Source organism: Oncorhynchus kisutch, linkage group LG7 (assembly GCF_002021735.2).
Source record: "Oncorhynchus kisutch isolate 150728-3 linkage group LG7, Okis_V2, whole genome shotgun sequence".
Classification (NCBI taxonomy): domain Eukaryota; kingdom Metazoa; phylum Chordata; class Actinopteri; order Salmoniformes; family Salmonidae; genus Oncorhynchus; species Oncorhynchus kisutch.
The window spans coordinates 48,674,218-48,701,623 of record NC_034180.2 but is presented as its reverse complement, the minus strand read 5'-3'; the positions used below and the strand labels follow the sequence as shown (position 1 = coordinate 48,701,623).

At 43.7% G+C, this 27,406-nt stretch overlaps 1 protein-coding gene across 1 annotated transcript in view; it reads right to left on the bottom strand.

The window, feature by feature from the left end:
• Window positions 1-27,406, bottom strand: part of LOC109894701 (MAM domain-containing glycosylphosphatidylinositol anchor protein 2) — a 209,488-nt gene that overhangs the window by 124,423 nt on the left and 57,659 nt on the right. Inside the window, exons 2-3 of the mRNA XM_020488377.2 lie at window positions 20,599-20,738; window positions 4,364-4,538 (exon numbers count right to left, since the gene is read on the bottom strand). Coding sequence (XP_020343966.1) covers window positions 4,364-4,538; window positions 20,599-20,738 — 315 coding nt within the window. The remainder of the gene's footprint in view (window positions 1-4,363; window positions 4,539-20,598; window positions 20,739-27,406) is intronic.

Genomic DNA, 27,406 nt, shown 5'->3' with positions numbered 1-27,406 from the left:
AGTGGCAGGGATTTAATGAACTGTGCTGGTTCAAGTGGTTGTTGTCATCTGTTGCGATCAAATGTTCCCCCTTAAACTCATCAATGGAGCCTGTGATGCACTCACGCTAAAAGTGCATGAAAAGAAGGAAAAAACACGTGTTTTTATGCCAAATGTAATTCCCTTATAAATACCATATCAATCATATAAATACAGTGTGAAATATCATATAAATACATACAGTGGGGAGAACAAGTATTTGATACACTGACGATTCTGCAGGTTTTCCTACTTACAAAGCATGTAGAGGTCTGTATTCTTTTATCATAGGTACACTTCAACTGTGAGAGATGGAATCTAAAACACAAATCCATAAAATCACATTATGATTTTTAAGTAATTCATTTGCATTTTATTGCATGACATAAGTATTTGATACATCAGAAAAGCAGAACTTAATATTTGGTACAGAAACCTTTGTTTGCAATTACAGAGATGATACGTTTCCTGTAGTTCTTGACCAGGTTTGCACACACTGCAGCAGGGAATTTGGCCCACTCCTCAGTACAAACCTTCTCTAGATCCTTCAGGTTTCGGGGCTGTCGCTGGGCAATACGGACTTTCAGCTCCCTCCAAAGATTGTCTATTGGGTTCAGGTCTGGAGTCTAGCTAGGCCTCTCCAGGACCTTGAGATGCTTCTTACGGAGCCACTCCCTAGTTGCCCTGGCTGTGTGTTTCAGGTCATTGTCATGCTGGAAGACCCAGCCACGACCCATTTTCAATGCTCTTACTGAGGGAAGGAGGTTGTTGGCCAAGATCTCACGATACATGGCCCCATCCATCCTCCCCTCAATACGGTGCAGTCGTCCTGTCCCCTTTGCAGAAAAGCATCCCCAAAGAATGATGTTTCCACCTCCATGCTTCACGTTTGGAATGGTGTTCTTTTGGTTGTACTCATCCTTCTTCTTCCTCCAAACACGGCGAGTGGAGTTTAGACCAAAAAGCTCTATTTTTGTCTCATCAGACCACATGGCCTTCTCCCATTCCTCCTCTGGATCATCCAGATGGTCATTGGCAAACTTCAGACGGGCCTGGACATGCGCTGGCTTGAGCAGGGGGACCTTGCGTGCGCTGCAGGATTTTAATCCATGACGGCGTAGTGTGTTACTAATGGTTTTCTTTGAGACTGTGGTCCCAGCACTCTTCAGGTCATTGACCAGGTCCTGCCGTGTAGTTCTGGGCTGATCCCTCACCTTCCTCATGATCATTGATGCCCCACGAGGTGAGATCTTGCATGGAGCCCCAGACCGAGGGTGATTGACCGTCATCTTGAACGTCTTCCATTTTCTAATAATTGCGCCAACAGTTGTTGCCTTCTCACCAAGCTGCTTGCCTATTGTCCTGTAGCCCATCCCAGCCTTGTGCAGGTCTACAATTGTATCCCTGATGTCCTTACACAGCTCTCTGATCTTGGCCATTGTGGAGAGGTTGGAGTCTGTTTGATTGAGTGTGTGGACAAGTGTCTTTTATACAGGTAATGAGTTCAAACAGGTGCAGTTAATACAGGTAATGAGTGGATAACAGGAGGGCTTCTTAAAGAAAACAGGTCTGTGAGAGACGGAATTCTTACTGGTTGGTAGGTGATCAAATACTTATGTCATGCAATAAAATGCAAATGAATTACTTAAAAATCATACAACGTAATTTTGGGATTTTTGTTTTAGATTCCGTCTCTCACAGTTGAAGTGTACCTATGATAAAAATTACAGACCTCTACATGCTTTGTAAGTAGGAAAACCTGCAAAATCGGCAGTGTATCAAATACTTGTTCTCCCCACTGTATGTATGTTTATATTTTTCAGGAGAGTATCAAAAATGAGAATCCCTGACTTCTACAGTCTACAACCACATAAAAATGACACTTTTGTACTCTCTATTATACGTCTGAAATGCCAGGAATCCTCAACCCCATTCACTAGTGTCAATTAAACACACACACACACACACACTGCACTAAGGTGCTTAGATTTTTTTTTTGGGGGGGGGGGGCAAATTTCAGTGAAAAGGACCACTTAGACTCCAATGCTCCCGCTCCAATCAAGAGGGAGATTTAAAAAAAATTGATTTTGATAAGAGCTCTCTAATGACAAAAAAGTGCTCCACGGAAGAGCCACCTAGTATGGGTTACTTTGGGATGCAAACAAGCACCTTGAAAAAGCTGTTTTCCACCAGCCGACTAATTACTGCCACGGGCAGTCCAGAGCCAGACTCATTTCCTATACAAACCATTAAAACATCTTTGACTTTTTTTTTTATAATAAAAAATGGCTTTGTAGATTAGTCCGCGTCAGTTAGTCCGTACAGTTTCTAATTTGATGTCAGACACCCTCTATCAGGGTCATCCGTGTGCTTTATCACCAACCTGCAAGGATTCCAACACGGCATCGCTGAATGGCAGCGAAACAGCTACACGTGTCATTGCTTTGATCAGCTGGTGTAGCAAAGAGGGCAGGATGGATAAAAGACTCCCCCAGTGGAGCACACATGAGACAATAAGCAAGGGTTCTGATCTCCGAGTCAGGGGTAATGGCTCTGTGGCTCATTGTCTCCCCCTGGCAATGTTGTCTGCCACTGTCCATCTCCTCCTCTTATTTATCTTGTATCTCAGCAGTAACCCATCTATCCTTTCCTTCTCTCCTTTCTCTCAGAAGAACAGAGTGCAGACGCACCACATTTGTCTTGTTTTTGTATTTTTCAGCTCCCGGCTACTGGGGCACAGTGGATTTTCAAACATGGAGACGCTGACTCGATCAACCTCATTTGTTGGGGTTGAGGAATTTGTAGCTGACTCTTTTGAAGGAGAAGGGGGGGAAGGGGAAGATTGCAGCGTTAAAAGCTTCTAGGGGTTCGGGTTAGTTCAGATACATCCACAGAGGGTAAGTATATCCATCTAGCCTGCCACAGTAAACCTATACATTATGTCTGTACTCTGACACTTGGAAATTGAATCACTGCTTTGGAGAGAGTGAGGTGTGCAAACACCAGTAATGTGATGGACTAAAACTAGAAGTATCTGCATAATGCTTCATTTCAGTCAATTTGCAATTATCAGCCATGATAAACAGAGCAATTAGAACGATTAATGAATTCACCATCTAAATGCTGAACTCAATCCGTCTCTCAAGACCTAAAACGGCTGCACAAATGAAACACTATAAAGTACTACTTGATAATTCAAAGTGAACACCAATGTGTGGCTATCTCTCTGGGTCCACAAGCTATTTTCTATAGCCATAAAATTAGATTTGCAATTTGGGTGAACTCTCTCCCCACTGGGCACAGACGTCAGTTCAACGTCTAGTTTTTATTTACATTTGGTTGAGTTGCCAACTAATGTGAATTCAACGTGAAATCAACCATGATGTTGGATTTAGGTTAAAAGTTGGGTGAAAGAAAGATGAAATCCTCTGACATTGATTACTTTTTGAATATCCAATCAGTTATCCACATTGACTCAACATCATCACATACATGTTTTTTTTTGGTTTAAATGGCGTGGAAACAATGTTGATTCAACCAGTTTTTTTGCCCAGTGGGTATTTAATACACACTTCCTGAGGTGTGGTTGCTGCTTTTCCACATTTTCAATGTAGGAATCGGCAGCAGGACTTCAAACGTCTAATTGTGCATTCCAAATGGCATCCGATTCCCTATATAGTGCACTACTTTGGACCAGAGCCCTATGGACCGTGGTCAAAGGTAGTGCACGATGTAGGGAATAGGGTGCCATTTAGAATGCAGACTCAGTCTGTATTGCTGGAAATCACAATCCCCTTCTGTTTCAGAGCTATCCTTTTCTTCAGCTATGTGTACTGTCAGGACTTCACATAGCTGGGGGGGGGGGGGGGGGGGGCGCAGTTCCATTACTGAGTGAATAAAAACAGCAATGTCACTTATATGATGGCAGCATCCGCAGAGAAATGGCTGCTGTTGTCTGCAATTAACACATGGGTTGTCCTGAGAAAGGTAGATTTAGTTATTTACTGGGGGGGGGGGGGGGGGGAGTGTATGGCACATTTCATTCACTGCATTATCCTACCTGTGGTGGTTTTCTTCTTTTAGACCTTCATGTATTTCAAAAAGCCGCATTGCTTTAACCTGCTTTAAAATGATTTTCATTCAGCCACAACGTCATGTTGCCTGGGAGGGTAAGGACTAGGAGAGAGCGAGTGAATGCCTGTCCTTCAGTAGTTTAAACGCAAGGCATGGGTAAGTGGACACAGGCAATCTGCAGGGGGGGGGGGACAGAACTGATGATGTGTGCTGCGGGGGGGGGGGCAGTGGAATAAAAGGGCATGCAGGCGACCGAGGCCTGTCCACTCACAGTAGACGTCCACTCGGATGGACTTGATGGCCGGGGAGCCCAGGCCGTTCTCAGCCTTGCAGTAGTAGCGTCCTCCCTGGAGTCTCTGGATGCGGGTGATACGCAGGGTCTCGTTGAACACACTGGAGTCCTGGAAGCGGTCCGAGGCGCTACCGGCTGTTTTGGTCCATCGGATCTGGTGTGGGAAAGAGATAAGAGGTCAGAGGTGACATCTGCTGACTGAGGACTAATGCTATGGACAACAGGCTGGACTGACGGTAAATTGGGTCAGCCATGGGATAAATTATATTGCAAAACACACCTGTTATTCTGGATTCAAATGAGCCAATGTAGTGCATGTTTTAGAAGAGGTCAAATAATGGACTAATAATGTTAATTTTTTCAAATATGGCCTTTATTCAGCCTGTGAATAAACAACAATCAATAAAAATCAATAGTACCACACATTTTCTTTATTTGTCCATAATGTTCTCTCTATTGAGAACAGCAACAACATATCATACTGTAATAGATACATACAGAATAGGTGGACAACTACAAATACCTAGGTGTCTGGCTAGACTGTAAACTCTCCTTCCAGACTCATATTAAGCATCTCCAATCCAATCCATTAAATCTAGAATCAGCTTCCTATTTCGAAAAAACAAAGCCTCCTTCATTCATGCCGCCAAACATACCCTCGTAAAACTGACTATCCTACCGATCCTCGACTTCGGTGATGTCATTTACAAAATAGCCCCCAACACTCTACTCAGCAAACTGGATGCAGTCTATCACAATGCCATCGGTTTTGTAATCAAAGCCCCATATACCACCCACCACTGCAACCTGTATGCTCTAATCGGCTGGCCCTCGCTGCATATTCGCCGCCAGACCCACTGGCTCCAGGTCATCTATAAGTCTTTGCTAGGTAAAGCTCCGCCTTATCTCAGCTCACTGGTCACGATAACAACACCCACCCGTACCACCCGCTCCAGCAGGTATATTTCACTAGTCATCCCCAAAGCCAACACCGACCTTTGGCAGCCTTTCCTTCCAGTTCTCTGCTGCCAATGGCTGGAACGAATTGCAAAAATCGCTGAAGTTGGAGACTTATCTCCCTCTCTAACTTTAAATATCAGCTATCTGAGCAGCTTACCGATCGCTGCTGCTGTACACAGCCCATCTGTAAATAGCCCATCCAAATACCTTACTCATCTCCATATTGTTTTTATTTACTTTTTTGCACACCAGTATTTCTACTTGAACATCATCACCTGCACATATATCACTCCAGTGTTAATTTGCTAAATTGTAATTACTTCGCTACTATGGCCTATTTTTGCCTTACCTCCTTACTCCATTTGCACACACTGTATATAGATGTTTCTATTGCTATTGACTGTACTTTTGTTTATCCCATGTGTAACTCTGTGTTGTTGCACTGCTTTGCTTTATCTTGGCCAGGTCGCAGTTATAAATGAGAACTTGTTCTCAACTGGCCTACCTGGTTAAATAAAGGTGTTCTCAACTGGCCTACCTGGTTAAATAAAGGTGTTCTCAACTGGCCTACCTGGTTAAATAAAGGGGAAATAAATAAAACATAAAAAATATTGATGGTAAAACTGAGTGAAATGTATATCTGTGGTGCTATTCAAAAGCCATTAAAAGGACAAAGCGCATCAAATATTTAGAAGGTGGCTTTGTGTCGGAGTGGTTCTGGTGAGACAGTGACGTGTCTTACATTCCAATGCCGTCCAGTGAGTCTGGTCCATACAGCATGAGAACTCTGAGAAAACCAGAACTATAACTGAACCACAGGAAAAACAGCTCTGACAATTCCATGCAACTCTTTGAGGTATTCTCGGCACTAAACCTGTGCGATAAGCAGTCTCAATTTTTTATTTATTATAATAGGTTCAGTGAAATGTGTTGTTTTACAGGGTCAGCCATAGTAGTATGGTGTCCTGGGGGCAAATTAGGGTTAAGTGCCTTGCTCAAGGGAACACTGACAGATTCTTCTAGCCAGCAACCATTCGGTTACTGGCCCAATGCTCTAACCGCTAGGCTACCTGCCGCCCACATTAAGTATTTCATGTGTTTGAGTGTTTGAAGGAGAAATGCATCTGAAACAAGGCAACAAGAAACTAGGCATCCCTGGCATTAGTGATCTGAGAAGGGCGGAGGATGAGAACACCAGTCTCCTGCTGCCTGGCTATCCATCTGAATGGATGTTTCATATACAGATACAGTATATACCATCAGCTTAATTTACATATATATTATATACGATCAGTATATAAGTATTTAGTCAGCCACCAATTGTGCAAGTTCTCCCACTTAAAAAGATGACAGAGACCTGTAATTTTCATCATAGGTACACTTTAACTATGACAGACAAAATGAGAAGAAAAAAAATCCAGAAAATCACATTTTAGGATTTTTTACTTATTTATTTGCAAATTATGGTGGAAAATAAGTATTTGGTCACCTACAAACAAGCTAGATTTCTGGCTCTCACAGACCTATAACTTCTTCTTTAAGCGGCTCCTCTGTCCTCCACTCGTTACCTGGTCAGGCTACGGGGAGCATTCAACCAGGTAAGGTTGGGAAGGCTCGGTAATCAAGAGCTCCAGTGCGCCTGCACGGTCCGGTCTATCCAGTGCCACCTCCACGCACCAGCCCTCCGGTGGCAGCCCCCCGCACCAGGCTATCTCTCCGTTTTCTGCCTACAGGGTCTCCCGCCTGTCCAGCGCTGCCAGAGCCTTCCTCCTCTCCGGCGCTGCCAGAGTCTCCCGTCTGTCCAGAGCTGCCAGAATCTCCCGTCTGTCCAGAGCTGCCAGAGTCTCCCGTCTGTCCAGAGCTGCCAGAGTCTCCCGTCTGTCCTGAGCTGCCAGAGTCTCCCGTCTGTCCTGAGCTGCCAGAGTCTCCTGTCTGTCCTGAGCTGCCAGAGTCTCCCGTCTGCCCTGAGCTGCCAGAGTCTCCCGTCTGCCCTGAGCTGCCAGCCAGCCAGGAGCTGCCAGAGCCGCCATCCAGCCAGGAGCTGCCAGAGCCATCAGTCAGCCAGGATCTGCCAGAGCCGTCAGTCAGCCAGGCGATGCCAGAATCGCCCTTCACTCTGGAGCTGCCGGATTCTCCCGCCTGTCCGGCACTGCCGGAGGAGTCCTTCACTCCAGCTCTGCCGGAGTCCCCCGCCTGTCACTGCCGGAATCCCCCGTCCATTCGGGATCCATGTCTAGGGTACCCAGTCCAAGGTCGGTGGCGAAGGTCGCCGCTTTAAAGAGGCCACGGAGGCGGGCGAAGAGGCGCACTAGAACTATGGTGAAGTGGGGTCCACGTTCCGCGCCAGAAACCTCCACCGTGGACAGACGCCCACCCAGATCCTCCCATATAAGTTCAGGTTTTGCGGCCGGAGTCCGCTCCTTTTGGGGGGAGGTTTCACTGTTGGTTTGTGGATGTTTGTTTCCGTGTCTGTGTTTTTCACCACATGGTACTGTTTCAGTTTTGGAAATCTGCCGTTACATTCCTGGCCATGGACCCAAAATAGCGGATGTTTTGTTCCCCGAGCCACTTAGTTATCACTTTTGCCTTATGGCAAGGTGCTCTATCATGCTGGAAAAGGCATTGTTCGTCACCAAACTGTTCCTCGATGGTTGGGAGATGTTGCTCTCGGAGGATGTGTTGGTACCATTCTTTATTCATGACTGTGATCTTAGGCAAAATTGTGAGTGAGCCCACTCCCTTGGCTGAGAAGCAAGCCCACATATGAGTGGTCTCAGGATGCTTTACTGTTGGCATGACACAGGAATGATGGTAGCCCTCACCTTGTCTTCTCCGGACAAGCTTTTTCCGGATGCCCCAAACAATCGGAAAGGGGATTCATCCGAGAAAATGACTTTATCCCAGTCCTCAGCAGTCCAATCCCTGTACCTTTTGCAGAATATCAGTCTGTCCCTGATATTTTTCCTGGAGAGAAGTGGCTTCTTTGCTGCCCTTCTTGACACCAGGCCATCCTCCAAAAGCCTTCACCTCACTGTGCGTGCAGATGCACTCACACCTGCCTGCTGCCATTCCCGAGCAAGCTCTGTACTGGTGGTGCCCCGATCCCGCAGCAGAATCAACTTTAGGAGATGGTCCTGGCACTTGCTGGACTTTCTTGGGTGCCCTGAAGCCTCCACAACAATTGAACCACTCTCCTTGAAGTTCTTGATGATTCGATAAATGGTTGATTTAGGTGCAATCTTGCTGGCAGCAATATCCTTGCCTGTGAAGCCCTTCTTGTGCAAAGCAATGATGACGGCACGTGTTTCCTTGCAGGTAACCATGGTTGACTGAGGAAGAACATTGATTCCAAGCACCACCCTCCTTTTGAAGCTTCCAGTCTGTTATTCGAACTCAATCAGTATGACAGGGTGATCTCCAGCCTTGTCCTCGTCAACACTTACACCTGTGTTAACGAGAGAATCACTGACATGATGCCAGCCGGTCCTTTTGTGGAGGGGATTCAGTTCATTTGCATGGCAAATTTGGACTTTGCAATTAATTGCAATTCATCTGATCACTCTTCATAACATTCTGGAGTATATGCAAATTGCCATCATACAAACTGAGACAGCAGACTTTGTGAAAATGTATATTTGTGACAATTCTCAAAACCTTTGGCCATGAATGTACACTCCACTCCCACTATACTACAATCCCTCTGGCAGTCATGCAGACAATTAGAGAAAATTGTCCATTCAGCCCTGGAATTGACCTGGCTGGGGCCCGTGTGAGCCTTCCTGTACGGGCTACTTATGAGTGGGGAAGGCGGGATCTGCAGTCCACGGAGCTGAAGCAGAGATCCATTCAAGAAGGTTACGTGTGGGGCAGGCATTGTGCAGCCACTAACACCCCCACCCTGCACCACCTCCACCCTCCACCACCTCCACCACCTCCACCCTCCACCACCTCCACCCTCCACCACCCTCCACCACCTCCACCCTGCACCACCTCCACCCTCTACCACCTCCACCCTCTACCACCTCCACCCTCCACCACCTCCACCCTGCACCACCTCTACCCTGCACAACCTCCACCACCTCCACCCTGCACCACCTCCACCCTGCACCACCTCCACCCTGCACCACCTCCACCCTGCACCACCTCCACCCTGCACCACCTCCACCCTGCACCCTGCAAATCATCCACTCTCACTAGCTAATTTGAAACGTTTCACACCCCCATATTCCAAGACAGATAACTTTTGGTCTGGTTTGGTGATCTACTTTTCTCACGGCACCACGGGTGTGGAGGGAAGAATAAAAACAATAATACCACTGGGGTTGAGGCACGTTCTGAGGCCGGACAGAGTCGCAACCTAGCTTTGGGTGGCGATCAGGGGGATAAAATAAATGTCATGCTATGCTCAAGATGGTTGGTAGCATGGATTTGTTCACACACATATTGGTGTTGGTTAAGGAACAGCTTTGGAATTCATGGGGCTTAACTACACACGGCTTTCTTTTCGGTGGGGGGGTTAATAGGATGTCCTCTCTCTCTCTCTCAGCAACTTGAACCTCAAAGTTTGGATTTAAGTAAAACCGCTGTAGCTTTTTACTCAGTAAATAGAGAGAAAGCAGCTTTAAAACTTCTAGGCCCCCAGACACTTGCCCCCCCCCAAAAAAAACACTAGCATTCAGAATTCCAATTTGACTCAGTTCTACTGAACAGACTAGGACAATGAAAGACAATGGACAATGCCGCAGATATTATCATTGTCAACTATGCTATCTGACTTGGTTGAGTCCTAGCAGCTGTTAATGACAAAACAAACAAAGATTTTCATGATGGACCACTGTATAGTCAGGTCTCATAGGTACCCCTTACGAAAAAAGATTGCAGTCAGAGTGCAGTATAACTGCAGTTACACCTCGATCACACCGACAGCGTCATTGCATTTTGGTACACCAGAAATACAATCATTTCCAATGGCAGTTGCAGGGTGTTCTGTGTGGTACATAGGTTGGATTTATCGAACGTATGCATCAAACTATATCTGTAGACGGCTTGACAGAAATGGGAACAGAACTTTGAACTTTTGTTGCACACATATCCAGATGATGCTGAGTAACAGTTACTGCGATTTTACTGCAGTTTCAAAACTGCATTATTTTTCTGTAAAGGATTACTTTGAACTTGATCTACACTACCGTTCAAAAGTTTGGGGTCCTTGTTTTTGAAAGAAAAGCATTTTTTTTGTCCATTAAAATAACATAAAATTGATCAGAAATACAGTATAGACATTGTTAATGTTGTAAATGACTATTGTAGCTGGAAACAGCAGATATTTAATGGAATATCTACATAGGCATACAGAGGCCCATTATCAGCAACAATCACTCCTGTGTTCCAATAGCACGTTGTGTTAGCTAATCCAAGTTTATCACTTTAAAAGGCTAATCTCAATCTCACCAGTCTCAACGCCAATAAGGCATAATTGCAAAGAAAAAGCCAATAAAAAGAAAATATTAAGATGGGCAAAAGAACACAGACACTGGACAGAGGAATTCTGCCTAGAAGGCCAGCATCCCAGAGTCGCCTCTTCACTGTTGACGTTGAGACTGGTGTTTTGCGGGTACTATTTAATGAAGCTGTCAGTTAAGAACTTGTGAGGCGTTTCTCAAACCAGACACTCTAATATACTTGTCCTCTTGCTCAGTTGTGTACCGGGGCCTCCCACTCCTCTTTCTATTCTGGTTATAGCCAGATTGTGCTCTTCTGTGAAGGGAGAGTACACAGCATTGTATGAGATCTTCAGATTCTTGGCAATTTCTCAGTTGTATTGCTTCTTTAATCAGAACAACAGTTTTCAGTTGTGCTAACATAATTGAAAAAGGGTTTTCTAATGATCAAGTAGTCTTTTAAAATTATAAACTTGGATTAGCTAACACAACGTGCCATTGGAACACAACGTGCCATTGGAACACAGGAGTGATGGTTGCTGATAATGGGCTTCTGTACGCCTATGTAAATATTCCATACAAAATCTGACGTTTCCAGCTACAATAGTCATTTACAACACTAACAATGTCTTCACTGTATTTCTGATCAATTTGGTGTTATTTTAATGGACAGAAAATGTGCTTTTCTTTCAAAAACAAGGACATTTCTAAGTGACCCCAAACGTTTGAATGGTAGTGTATGTAGCTATAATGTCACATTTACAATATGCTTAGAGATGTGTTATACTGTATAGACTTCAATATACACAATATAATGTACATAAAATACAGTATACACAAAATATAGTAATGCATTTCTTTGTAATGTGGCTTCATAGTCAGCATGTACTAATCATGTATTCCATCCAGTCTATCAAAGCCACTGGATGTAGCCTATAATACGATGATGAAGCACGTCACAGAATGTTCGGAAAGAGGAGAAGAAGAATCTGTTCTTAGCCTTGTTTGTCGTTCACACATGCAGCAGGGCTATGATGCGGTTGATGGTTTGCCTGCATGTAGCTAGTCAGCTGCAGCAACAGCAGATGACTGGCATATGAGAGGAGCGACTCAGCCCCCGATCAGCACACTGCAGTGACGTAGTCTCCAGTGTGGGAAAAGACAGGCCAGCGTCCCCATTCACCAGGCTATTTATAGGACGCAATGCCTCAGCGTTCTGTCATAAGCAGCAGCCTAGGGGATCTGCCAGTCAGCAACACTTGTGGTCTGTGGGATCTGCCAGTCAGCAACACTTGTTGTCTGTGGGATCTGCCAGTCAGCAACACTTGTTGTCTGTGGGATCTGCCAGTCAGCAACACTTGTTGTCTGTGGGATCTGCCAGTCAGCAACACTTGTTGTCTGTGGGATCTGCCAGTCAGCAACACTTGTTGTCTGTGGGATCTGCCAGTCAGCAACACTTGTTGTCTGTGGGATCTGCCAGTCAGCAACACTTGTTGTCTGTGGGATCTGCCAGTCAGCAACACTTGTTGTTTGTGGGATCTGCCAGTCAGCAACACTTGTTGTCTGTGGGATCTGCCAAGTCAGCAACACTTGTTGTCTGTGGGATCATAGAGTCAGGTGGACACCAGGTTACCATCCCCCTACACAGGGCAAATGACCCTAATCACTGCCCTGTGATATTTTTCCCTGGGAAATAGTGCCTCCTACTGGCACTCCAACACCACTTCCAGTAGCATCTGGTCTCCTATCCAGGGACCGACCAGGACCATCCCTGCTTAGTTTCAGAGGCATGCCAGTAGTGGTATGCTGCTGGTTGGTCTGTGACAGCGGCACAATTGATCTTGGACTCTGACTGTGTGTGTGTGTGTGTGTGTGTGTGTGTGTGTGTGTGTGTGTGTGTGTGTGTGTGTGTGTGTGTGTGTGTGTGTGTGTGTGTGTGTGTGTGTGTGTGTGTGTGTGTGTGTGTGTGTGTGTGTGTGTGTGTGTGTGTGTGTGTGTGGACAGTGTCTGAGGAGAGAGGAAGGAAGGTGCATCAGTGTGTAATTAACTAACTAACTTACTAACTTAATGTACCGAAGCAAGGGATTATATAACAAGGTTCTGTCTGCTACACCCTTTCGCTCCCCTCTCACTCTCCCTCCCTCCTGTCCTTTCCATATCAAAATAAGGGAGAGTGGAGGAGGATGAGAGGAAGAGACAGGGTGGAGGAGGAAGACAGGAAGAGACAGGGTGGAGGAGGAAGACAGGAAGAGACAGGGTGGAGGAGGAAGACAGGAAAAGACAGTGCAGTGCTGCTTAAACTGGGAGGATATGGCAGAGGAAGGGCTAAAGTCAGAGACTCCACTTGAGCTTCCTGCACAAAAGGGTAATCCTCCCCATAATATGGGGTGTCTTTTGAACTGTCGAACACTTTGGAGTTTCAAACGGCTTCTTGGAAAGAATGTTAACATGTTTTACTTCCTTGTCACTGCAGACTTCACACACCCACTCAAACATTAGCACCTTCAGAATACTAAACCCCACTGCTCTAGAGAGACAGGATATCTTGGTGGGGAGTGACTGACTACATACCAATTCCCAATCCATTACTGCACTGTCAGTAGTACGCTGGTGTTGAACTTTGTTCTGTCTGAGACGTGTAACGCTTTAGTTTACATCGCAAACGCCACTCCACAAAAAGCCATACTCAATAGGAAATGGTAGAATCTGGTGTGGATAGACAAAATATCTATCTCAACCAGTTTCAGGTCCGTGAAAGGAGTATGCTGGTGTGGACATTGAAACAGAGCCCATTTCCATGTTCCAATCAGAGCCCATGTCCATGTTCCAATCAGAGTCCATGTTCCAATCAGAGCCCATGTCCATGTACCAATCAGAGCCCATGCCCATGTTCCAATCAGAGCTCATGTTCCAATCAGAGCTCATGTTCCAATCAGAGCCCATGTTCCAATCAGAGCTCATGTTCCAATCAGAGCCCATGTTCCAATCAGAGCCCATGTTCCAATCAGAGCCCATGTCCATGTTCCAATCAGAGCCCATGTCCATGTTCCAATCAGAGCCCATGTCCATGTTCCAATCAGAGCCCATGTCCATGTTCCAATCAGAGCCCATGTCCATGTTCCAATCAGAGCACATGTCCATGTTCCAATCAGAGCCCATGTCCATGTTCCAATCAGAGCCCATGTCCATGTTCCAATCAGAGCCCATGTCCATGTTCCAATCAGAGCACATGTCCATGTTCCAATCAGAGCCCATGTCCATGTTCCAATCAGAGCCCATGTCCATGTTCCAATCAGAGCCCATGTCCATGTTCCAATCAGAGCCCATGTCTATGTTCCAATCAGAGCACATGTCCATGTTCCAATCAGAGCCCATGTCTATGTTCCAATAAGAGCCCATGTCTATGTTCCAATCAGAGCCCATGTCTATGTTCCAATCAGAGCCCATGTCTATGTTCCAATCAGAGCCCATGTCTATGTTCCAATCAGAGCCCATGTCTGTTCCAATCAGAGCCCATGTCTATGTTCCAATCAGAGCCCATGTCCATGTTCCAATCAGAGCCCATGTCCATGTTCCAATCAGAGTCCATGTTCCAATCAGAGCCCTTGTCTATGTTCCAATCAGAGCCCATGTCTGTTCCAATCAGAGCCTATGTCCATGTTCCAATCAGAGCCCATGTCTATGTTCCAATCAGAGCCCATGTCTATGTTCCAATCAGAGCCCATGTCCATGTTCCAATCAGAGCCCATGTCTATGTTCCAATCAGAGCACATGTCCATGTTCCAATCAGAGCCCATGTCTATGTTCCAATAAGAGCCCATGTCTATGTTCCAATCAGAGCCCATGTCTGTTCCAATCAGAGCCCATGTCTATGTTCCAATCAGAGCCCATGTTCCAATCAGAGCCCATGTCTATGTTCCAATCAGAGCCCATGTCTATGTTCCAATCAGAGCCCATGTCCATGTTCCAATCAGAGCCCATGTTCCAATCAGAGCCCATGTCTATGTTCCAATCAGACCCCATGTACTTCGTACAGTAGAATGTATGCCCAATACATTACCTCGGCTGTGTCCGAATACCCGCATTCGGTAACCATTTTGGATATGCGTAAATAGAACATTTTACAGTATGTGAAATTAAAAAAATGTAGTGATGTCATATCTGCTTATCTGTCTCTTATCTGCTTGTCATCTGTCAGAATTCGCAGCATGCTATTGAGGAAAGGAATTGGCTTTTAAGACCCACGTGTGTTTTACTACAGCTGATAATCAGATAAGAGGACGCGCTATACCAAAATGAAGGAATGGAGAGAAACAATGCAATTGCGCATTAGATTAAGAATGATAAGTATGGGTGAGTCTACTATGTTGATATTTGTTTATTACAACAAACCTTTTTTGTAAACAGTATGTTGAAAATTATATGTAGTATGATTAGTAATTAGTATAGGCAAGACTGACATGGCCTCTATGTTCCAAAGTCAATACCAGCATATACTTAGAATGCAAATCCATTACGTCATTTTACATTGTATGCTGAAACAGAACAGCACGCTACATTCAAATCAAAATTAAATTACATTTTATTTGTCACATGCGCCGTACATAACAGATGTAGACCTTACAGTGAAATGCTTACTTACAAGCCCTAAACAACAATGCAGTTTAAGAAAATACCCACACAAAAAAAAGAGTAGTAAATAGCAATAGCGGGGCTACATACAGGGGGGCACCGGTACAGAGTCAATGTACGGGGGCATCGGTGTCAAGGTAATATGTACATGTAGGTAGAGTTATTCAAGTGAATATGCATAGACAATAACAGAGAATAGCAGCAGCGTAGAAGAGGGTGGGGGCAATGAAAATAGTCTGGGTTGCCATTTGATTAGCTGCTTGGGAGTCTTATGGATTGGAGGTAGAAGCTGTTAAGAAGCATCTTGTACCTAGATTTGGCGCTCCGGCACCTGTTGCCGTGCGGTAGCAGAGAGAACAGTCTATGACTAGAGTGGCTGGAGTCTTTGACAATCTTTAGGGCCTTCCTCTGACACTGCCTAGTATAGAGGTCCTGGATGGCAGGAAACTTGGCCCCAGTGATGTACTGGACCATGCGCACTACTCACTGCCATACCAGACAGGGATGCAACCAGTCAGGATGTTCTCGATGTTGCAGCTTTAGAACCTTTTGAGGATCTGAGGACCCATGCCAAATATTTTCAGTCTCCTGAGGGGGAATAGATTGTGTTGTGCCCTCTTCACAACAGTCTTGGTGTGTTTGGACCATGTTACTTTGTTGGTGATGTGGACACCAAGGAACTTGAAGCTCTCAACCTGCTCCACTACAGCCCCGTCAATGAGAATGGGGGCGTGCTCGGTCCTCCTTTTCCTGTAGTCCATGATCATCTCCTTTGCCTTGATCACATTGAGGGAGAGGTTGTTGTCCTGCCACCACACGGCCAGGTCAAGACTTGAAAAGTAGCTTGGTTTGTTGTCTTCCTGTATTGAACACAGATAGACCAGTCTTCAATTTGATCGATTATTAACATTTAAAAATACCTAAAGTTGTATTACAAAAGTAGTTTGAAATGTTTTGGCAAAGTTTACAGGCAACTTTTGAAATCGTTTTTTTTATCGTTTTTTTCTGGATCAAACGCGCCAAATAAATTGAAATTTTGGATATATATGGACGGAATTAATCTAACAAAAGGACCAATTGTGATGTTTATGGGACATATTATAGGGCCAACAAAAGAAGCTTGTCAAAGGTAAGGCATGTTTTATATTTTATTTCTGTGTAGCGCCTGCAGGGTTGAAATATGCTACCCTCTTTGTTTACTGTTGTGCTATCATCATATAATAGCTTCTTATGCTTTCGCCGAAAAGCCTTTTTAAAATCTGACATGTTGGCTGGATTCACAACGAGTGTAGCTTTAAATTAGTATCTTACATGTGTGATTTAATGAAAGTTGGATTTTTATATAATTTATTTGAATTTGCCGTGCTGCATTTTCCCTGGCTTTTGGCAAGCGTCCCCTATACCATAAGAAGTTAACTGACTTGCATACTTAAATAAAGGTAAAATAGTGGGATTTCTTATAAGCTTCCAGGTTAGAGTCCCGCTTCTTGAAAGCGGCAGCTCTACCCTTTAGCTCAGTGTGAATGTTGCCTGTAATCCATGGCTTCTGGTTGGGGTATGTACGTACAGTCACTGTGGAGATGACGTCTTCGATGCACTTATTGATGAAGCCAGTGACTGATGTGGTGTACTCCTCAATGCCATCAGAAGAATCTAGGAACAGATTCCAGTCTGTGCAGCAAAACAGTCCTGTAGTTTAGCATCCGTTTCATCTGACCACTTTTTTATAGACCGAGTCACTGGTGCTTCCTGCTTTAATTTTTGCTTGTAAGCTGGAATCAGGAGGATAGAATTATGGTCAGATTTGACAAATGGAGGGTGAGGGAGAGCTTGTACGTGTCTCTATGTGTGGAGTAAAGGTGGTCAGAATTTTTTTCCCTCTGGTTGCACATGTAACATGCTGATAGAAATTAGGTAAAACTGATTTAAATTTCGCTGCATTATAGTCCCCGGCCACTAGGAGTGCCGCCTCTGGATGAGTGTTTTCCTTTGCTTATGGTGGTATCCAGGTCATTGAGTGCGGTTTTAGTGCCAGCATCGATCTGTGGTGGTAAAAAGACAGCTACAAAAAATACAGATGAAAACTCTCTAGGTAGATAGTGTGGTCTACAGCTTATCATGAGATACTCTACATCAGGCAAGCAAAACCTCGAGACTTCCTTAAATATTGTGCACCAGTGGTTGTTTACATATATGCATAGGCCCCCGCCCCGTTTCTTACCAGAGGCTGCTGTGTAACCTGCCAGCTGTATGTTCTTAATGTTGTCGTTCAGCCGCAACTCGGTGAAACATAAGATATTACAGTTTTTAGTGTTCCGTTGGTAGGATATACGTGCTTCCAGTTCATCCCATGTATTTTCCAGCGATGGAATGTTAGCTACCAGATCTTTTCCCACTAAATCTCAGTTTCCTTCTCCAGCGAATGACGGGGATCTGTTCCTGCTTGTGCGTCTGGAGTATATCCCTCCCATCCGACTCATTGAAGAAAAACTCTGTGTCTAATCTGTGGTGAGTAAATGCAGTACCTGATGTCCAGAAGTTTTTTTTCGGTCACAAGAGACGGTAGCTGCAACATTATGTACAAAACAAGTTCAAAACAACCCGGGGGAAAAAAATTGCATGGTTGGTTAAGGGCAGCCATCCCCTCCAGCGTCAGACTGGGCAAGAAGTGCGCTTCCCAGTAGTATGCTAGTGAGGACATTGAAACAGCATGCTACAAAGCATACTACATTCCCAGTAGTAGTATGCTACTGACTCCTGGAGGAAATATACAACAACTATCTATAACATTATTCCCAATAGTATTTGGCCTTTTAAAAAGTATCCTCCAGAGCCCATTTAGACTGGCACACCAATTAACGGGATAAAACATGAAGGGCCATTAGCGCTCATTAGTCTGACGATGTGTCAGCGGCTGGAACAGATACCACCGACAGATCAATAGAGCCACCACTACCAGTCATGGCATGTGTCACTTTGATTATGTCCCGATCTGAACACAGCTGAACACAGAGTCCTGGGCTGCAATCGTCTAGTTTTGTCTGAATGAGAGTAAATCTTTCACTGGCCACGACTTCATGGCGTTATACTGTACTTATGATCGTGTCCTGAGCTAAACACAGTCATGGGTTGCAATCGTCTAGTTTTGTCTGAATGCCAGTAAATGACAGTAAACCCACATGGTCTAACACTGTACTTTGGAGGAGGTCAAAACATTTGGGGCTCCATTTTACACATGCATGGAGCCAGGCTCATCCAAAGACCCCTCCTAAAACTATATTATCTGTTGTCTCTCTGGAACATCCTAGAAAAACCTCCCTATGTCGAAGTTCCATTCAAACAAATAGACAAAAGCCTAATCATATATTTAAATCTATTGCAACAGTACAAAAATGCAACCTAGTACAAAATGTCTTGAAGCAAATGTCGATGGAACCTACTCTTCTGGAAAAGGGAGATTATAATCCTCATCACTGAGGGTAAAAAAAAAAGCATTCTCAATCTCGCGTCTGTAGCAAAAAAGTGTGGAAAGTGTGGAATGAACATATAATTTGACCTAGCTAGAACAGCAGAGTCTACAACAGCAGAGTCTACAACAGCAGAGAATAACAATATTCTTGGCATTATGGCTCTGTGCCTCTGGCTGGCACACCCCTGGCTTTAGCAGGCTAACACTTCTGTCAGTTGGGGGACAAGGCAGTCGATGCCAGGGCTGGATGGTGCCCCGTTGCTCCATCAGTGACGAGCCCCAGAAGCCAAGCTCTGGAAATCTACAGCGTGTTTGAAGTCCATCCACCCAATGAAATGGTGTTATAGTACAGTACCCGGCTTCATTGTAAGCCGCCATGGTGCCATCTCTCTGTGGTCACATAGGTTGGACAATTGGACCTCAGTAAATTCATTACTGTGGAACTGTACTGTAATATAGTGGAGATGAATGAAACCATCTGTCATCAGGGTCCTAGCACATCACATACCCAATCCTACAATAAAACATTCCACCCTCAGTGACCCCACCCCCCATCTTCATCATCCATTGTGTCAACTCCATGTATGCCTTTACCATTCATTCACTTAACTATGCTGAGTAATAAAAGATGACTATCACACGCATTCATGAAGACTCCATGATAAATGTAGTATGCACTCGTTTTTTCCAGCTCTCTCTCGCTTTTAGTGTAAATGTTTTATTCCCTGGGTAGTTCTGTAGTAGAGAACATCTGATGATTTCTCCTGTGGCCGTTTTCCCCCCAATGGGGAGCTCCTCTTCACTCGGTCTGATTGCACTCATTTGCACATGGAAAGACCCGGACAGAACAGCGTGCCGCGACCTAAAGAGGCCTTGCGACTGAGAGTGCTTGATGACGCGCTGCCACTCAGCTCCGGCAAATATATGGCAGAGTGGAGTGGAAGTCTAAGAGGTGGAGAATTTTACAGGAGCCGTACAAATAGAAATGCTAGTTACCATGGCAACTTGACTGGTACACCCTTCGAGCAACGTTGACTTAAATTAGTGTCTGATCTAGTAATTCTAATTCTATTTTTTTTACCCCTTTTTCTCCCCCATTTCGTGATATCCAATTGCTAGTTACTGTCTTGTCTCATTGCTTTCTCACTAAATACGGACTCGAGAGAGGCGAAGGTCGAGAGCCATGCACAACCCAACCAAGCGCACTGCTTCTTGTCACAATGCCCACATAATCCAGAAGCCAGCCTCACCAATGTGTCGGAGGAAACGGCGTACACCAGGCAATCGTGTCAGCATGCACTGCGCCCGGCCCGCCACAGGAGTCGCTAGTGTGCAATGGGACAAGGATATCCCTGCCGGCCAAACCCGGACAACGCTGGGCGAATTGTGTGCTACCCCATGCGTCTCTCGGTCGCTGCCAGCTGCGACAGAGCCTGGACTCAAATCCAGAATCTCTAGTGGCAAAGCTAGCACTGCGATGCAGTGCCTTAGACCACTGTGCCACTCGGGAGGCCAAGTAACTCAAATTCTATGCTCAGACCACGGCAACTTGACTGGTACAGTCATGGGTAAACTCAATATTGTCGCTGGTCCAACCATCACAAAAGGTTAACTTGAATAGTAATGTCCGTTCCAGTCATTCTAGTGATATGGCACAGACAAGGCTGTACGTCAGTCAACTGGATCTGGGGATAGTGCAGTGAGGATCTCACCTGAGGTCGAGGGTGGCCCGAGACCAGACAGGCTAGCTCCAGGGTCTCTCCCTCCCGGATGGTGTAGACGCGTTCGGTATAGCGCTCCTCCTCGACGTTGCATGCATGGCCAGAATGGATGATTCGGACTGTAGGAGGTGCTGTTGAGGAAGAAAATATCAAATCAATTAATGTCAGGTTTAATGAGAAACACAGATGTAACTCTTCATATCAATCCTTTTCAGGTTTAATGAGAAACACAGATGTAACTCTTCATATCAATCCTTTTCAATAAAGGATTTTTTGGTGACAGGCTTTTGACACGACAGCGTCCCGGTGGCTAGCGAGCGGTGGCTAATTATCTGTCAACAACTTCAACTAGCTAGCTAACAAACTAACTGTGGGATAACAATTCAGATATGTCAAGTTAATTAGCTACTGCAATGCTCTTTGATAGCAAATGTAAATCTGGCTAGTCTATTCACTAATGTTAACATTTTGATGTTTGTAATGTCTCCAATTTCCAAGTGAGTAGAAGGAGCACAATGTGTTGTGTGCGTCACAGTTTTCCCTCTGGGTAGTTGTTGTTGCCAATGCTAGTTTCAAGTGCTAGTTTTCATGTTATCAAGTGTATATTTATTGAAATTGAAAGTGGAGAACACTGGTAGTCAAACGTCACAACATCTTCTATATTGCTTCTAAACACTGTGTTCCTTGTTTCCATTCATCCACATGGCAACCACCATATAGAGAAGATGACCTAAGATGATTTTTGTTTTCGTAAGGACCCCAAAAAGGTTGGTTGAGAGAACCCATTCAAGTAAGTAAATAAAATGTATTACTAGCTAGCTAGCTCATTATCAAAAGATTCTCCAGTTCCTAGAGGGGAAATCTTTGAGGACAGAGCATCACAATATTCAGTGCTGTTTGATTAGAGTATAATGAAGCCCGTTTCGTTGTGATGTTTTCTGTACTCAGATATGGAAAGCTGTGAAAGCCTGTTTACAGATGAAAAGAGAGGTTGCAAGAGACTAAGGGTATATTCTATATGCCATGGGTTATATGTGTAGGCCTACCTACAGTATGTTAGCAAAAATGTTCGCAAAATCACACACAATGTATAGACCTGTTACAGTTGGAGCAGGCCAACCCTGCAGGAGGTGTGTGAGGGTTCAGTTTTTTTTTTAAAGCATGTATTTAATCTTTTATTTAACTAGGCAAGTCAGTTAAGAAAAAATGAATATTTACAATGACGGCCTACCCCAGCCAAACCCGGACGATGCTGGGCCAATTGTGCTTCCGCCATCTGGGAGTCCCAATCAGGGCGATACAGCTTGGATTTAAACCAGGTATTGTAATGATGCCTCTTGCACTGAGATGCAGTGCCTTAGACCGCTGCGCCACTCGGGAGCTAAATAACTTTTATTCCAGCCTAGCAATAACACACCTGATTCAACTTATCAAACTAAATGAGTTGATAATCAAGTGTGCTATTGCTGGGTTGGTATAGAAGTCTGCTCACCCAGTAGATCAGGGATCAGTGGAGCAAGGTTGGCCATCGCTGGTATGGATTTATTTTTGTTCACCTGAAATGATGCTTTAGTATTAATAACCTACTTGTTACCACTCAGTTATCTATTTTTGTTTACAGTAACATGTCTAATCTTTAAATACCAGTTAGCTTATTTGTACATTTTGAAGTGATGAAGTATTGATTCTTTGAAGTGAAGTCTTAAAACAGTTTTTAATTGTTAAACTATTATGCAAAATGAACTAGTGCCAATGTTGATTAAGGGGTTATGTCTGTAATGTGTCTTTGTGCTGTGTTCTCAAATCAACATTTTCTTTTTGTTGCAAGATCACCAATCTGTTTGATTTGATTGTCACTCTCTCTCAGTATATCAGCTGTGTAAATCCATTTTTGCAGCTTATCATATGTCATGCATCACCAATACATTATGACGGAATTACTGGCCTTATGGGCATCTGTCATCTGAAGCAGAGCATGGCTAAACTCACACATTGAGAACATACAGGTCAACATGTAAACAATTTAAAATGATACCAGTAGACAACGTATATGAGGCAAACTATATACCACATTTTGTACATGCCTTTTAAGTGCTGACATAAAAAAATTGGTGCAAATCCAACCCTTGTAATTTCGGTACAGTATGAAAATAAGGAGACGAGCATTACAGGTAACATTTTATGAGATTCATTTAATTTAATTCATTTTGGCAATGTTGCTAGCAAAATGATTGAAGTTCCCATAGACAGTACATGGTTGCTCTATGCATCACTAGATAAAACTAGAGACTGGGTTAACACAGCTAAACTTTTAGGTCAATAATATGCGTTTTTTCATTTTTTTAATGTTGGCTTTAGAATCGTGAGAGAAATAGGAATAAGCTAGTTAGTTATACCTAGGTAGCTTACAAGGTTAGCTGACTTTTCTTAAAACCAACCTCATTGTGGAAAGCTACATGTCCCTCATGCTAGCCTTTACAGCCAAATATCACTTCAGAAAAATATAAATATGGCCAGCATTGTAGACCATTTCTGCTTTAGATCATCGTGAAATAACAGAGAAATGCTGTGAAAATCAACGCGCTGACAACGCAGTGAATTGAGAGTTTTGTTGAAATGTTTTGCCCTCACACACTGTTTACTCCTACCGCACTGATCTGCTGAGCACCTTTTGGAGCTCCGCCCTAGCAAGGTATTTGATTGGTTTGACGTGTTGAGAGGCGTCACTGATTTACACTGGGTTCTGACCCCTCTGATTTCTGACATGGAACTTCCTGGTTCGTGACGAGGCTACAGTCCATAAAACTAGCATTTAGAAACAGTGAAAGAAACAGAGGTATGGCTAAAGTCACAGTCCATATAACTAGGGCAATTAATTTTTCTCCTGTTCAGGAAAAACGTCTGCCTCTGCTGATTCACACAATGTTACCTGGGTGCAGTTCCCTGCATCTCCCCGGATGATGTAAAGCACAGACGATTTGAGAGGAGCAAGATATATATGCAATAAACCAAGGATATTATTCATCTTTAGAAACGAGAGATAAAAAAAAAAAAAAACGTATCTTATTAGACTTCACAAAGTTGTGCACGGGAGACCGACGAGCCGGGATGTTTCCAATATTGATCCCCCCCACCCCCCCATATGAACAGCCAGAACTGAAGCCTTCAGTATCACAGAGCTGGAGCTTCAATGATATACTCATGAGTCATTCCCCCAAGTAGCTCTGAAATTAATGTAATTTTCTACTATTCTTATTGAGGTAGCCTCCTATCGTGCAGAGTAGAGTAGTTCATTGCAATGTGTTTGAAATGTGCTGTTTGAAATGAAAATAATGGATTTAATGTTGAGAATATTGGGAGGCCATAACGCAACATAAGACAATTTTTGAGCCGGGAAAATTAGTTTCCACTCATATTGGGGGGGGGGGGGGGGGGGGGTTATGGTAATTAAAAAGCACAGGCCCAAAATAGCTAAAGGTTAAGGCTGTTCCATCGGATTGCACAACAAAGGGAAAAACTTAAAGTATTGTACTTCCTGTGTGCCAGCTGCCTGCAATGTACCCTGACCTACTTTTCTATTGTCTATTTTTAGAGAATGAGTCTCTTCCCCCCTCCCCCACCCTCACATGACTCTGCTAATGTGGCCGTCCTGTGATGTCAGTCTTCTCTGTAGCATGCCTCACCAAAATATGGCCCCATAGGATGACAATGACGTGGGTACCCATTTTCTTGGTTCAGTGAGTAGCATATGTTCAGGGTTTAACATATGGAAACACGTCTCGTGTGTGGATTTGAATAGAATAAAACGATCTCGGACAAAAGAGAGGCAAACTATTTGGACGTGTGTTCATGTAGCCTGCGTTCGCCCACATAAAAAAAATACTACAGATTACTATAGTACCTACTATAAAAATCTACAAAATGCTGTTGTAAACGTTAGTATACTGTAGAATACTATACTCCACACTGAAGTATCCCTCAATCGTATAGTGCTTACTAAATCATTTTTATATTGATTGGGCTGCTAGCTAGCTTTACTGCTAGCTGCTAGCTTCGTCAATGCTGTTTTGATTTGAGCTGTCCTTGGGGAGCTCATGCCGGGGATTTCCTCTGAGGTTCTCCCTCGATTGTGTAGTGCTTACGATAGAATTGTGTAGTATGCTGTACTCCACACTGTAGTATCCCTTGATTTATTTGACTATTTAAAAACACAATACAACCACAAATGTGGATTCAACGCATTTAGAGATTTGTTCGAGAATAAATAATAAAGTAGTTAAAATGTATTTCCATTGTGGCCCATCAGCTACAGCTAACCCACATGAAAGAAAATACTAGAGTATACTATGGTCTAATTACTGTAGTATTACTAGATACTATATTTTTCACTGTAGTGTTTTTGCAGACATGACCGAAGTATACTACAGTATTTACTGTAGTGTTTTTGACGACTTGACTAGTATCCTGCATTATTTACTGTAATGTTTTTGCGGACATGACTGTAGTAATACCTGCCGACTAGGGTTAACTAAAATGGCAAAACTACCACACTACACCAGTAACTGTTTACTGAGGAGAACACCTCAGTAGGAGAACACCGCAACCAGAACATAATACTCTACACCAGTTACTGTTAAATGAGGAGAACATCTCAACCAGAACATAAGGCTCTACACCAGTTACTGTTTAATGAGGAGAACACCTCAACCAGAACATAAGGCTCTACACCAGTTACTGTTTAATGAGGAGAACACCTCAACCAGAACATAATACTCTACACCAGTTACTGTTAAATGAGGAGAACATCTCAACCAGAACATAAGGCTCTACACCAGTTACTGTTAAATGAGGAGAACATCTCAACCAGAACATAAGGCTCTACACCAGTTACTGTTTACTGAGGAGAACACCTCAGTAGGAGAACACCGCAACCAGAACATAATACTCTACACCAGTTACTGTTAAATGAGGAGAACATCTCAACCAGAACATAAGGCTCTACACCAGTTACTGTTTAATGAGGAGAACACCTCAACCAGAACATAAGGCACTACACCAGTTACTGTTTAATGAGGAGAACACCTCAACCAGAACATAATACTCTACACCAGTTACTGTTAAATGAGGAGAACATCTCAACCAGAACATAAGGCTCTACACCAGTTACTGTTAAATGAGGAGAACATCTCAACCAGAACATAAGGCTCTACACCAGTTACTGTTTAATGAGGAGAACACCTCAACCAGAACATAAGGCTCTACACCAGTTACTGTTTAATGAGGAGAACACCTCAACCAGAACATAATACTCTACACCAGTTACTGTTAAATGAGGAGAACATCTCAACCAGAACATAAGGCTCTACACCAGTTACTGTTTAATTAGGAGAACACCTCAACCAGAACATAAGATACACCAGTTACTGTTTAATTAGGAGAACACCTCAACCAGAACATAATACTCTACACCAGTTACTGTTAAATGAGGAGAACATCTCAACCAGAACATATGGCTCTACACCAGTTACTGTTAAATGAGGAGAACATCTCAACCAGAACATAAGGCTCTACACCAGTTACTGTTTACTGAGGAGAACACCTCAGTAGGAGAACACCGCAACCAGAACATAATACTCTACACCAGTTACTGTTAAATGAGGAGAACATCTCAACCAGAACATAAGGCTCTACACCAGTTACTGTTTAATGAGGAGAACACCTCAACCAGAACATAAGGCACTACACCAGTTACTGTTTAATGAGGAGAACACCTCAACCAGAACATAATACTCTACACCAGTTACTGTTAAATGAGGAGAACATCTCAACCAGAACATAAGGCTCTACACCAGTTACTGTTAAATGAGGAGAACATCTCAACCAGAACATAAGGCTCTACACCAGTTACTGTTTAATGAGGAGAACACCTCAACCAGAACATAAGGCTCTACACCAGTTACTGTTTAATGAGGAGAACACCTCAACCAGAACATAATACTCTACACCAGTTACTGTTAAATGAGGAGAACATCTCAACCAGAACATAAGGCTCTACACCAGTTACTGTTTAATTAGGAGAACACCTCAACCAGAACATAAGATACACCAGTTACTGTTTAATTAGGAGAACACCTCAACCAGAACATAAGGCTCTACACCAGTTAGTGTTTAATGAGGAGAACACAAGACTCTACACCAGTTACTGTTTAATTAGGAGAACATCTCAACCAGAACATAAGGCTCTACACCAGTTACTGTTTAATGAGGAGAACATCTCAACCAGAACACAAGATACACCAGTTACTGTTTAATGAGGAGAACATCTCAACCAGAACATAAGGCTCTACACCAGTTACTGTTAAATGAGGAGAACATCTCAACCAGAACATAAGGCTCTACACCAGTTACTGTTTAATGAGGAGAACATCTCAACCAGAACATAAGGCTCTACACCAGTTACTGTTTAATGAGGAGAACATCTCAACCAGAACACAAGATACACCAGTTACTGTTTAATGAGGAGAACATCTCAACCAGAACATAAGGCTCTACACCAGTTACTGTTAAATGAGGAGAACATCTCAACCAGAACATAAGACTCTACACCAGTTACTGTTTAATGAGGAGAACATCTCAACCAGAACATAAGATACACCAGTTAGTGTTTAATTAGGAGAACACCTCAACCAGAACATAAGACTCTATACCAGTTAGTGTTTAATGAGGAGAACACCTCAACCAGAACATAAGATACACCAGTTACTGTTAAATTAAGGAGAACATCTCAACCAGAACATAA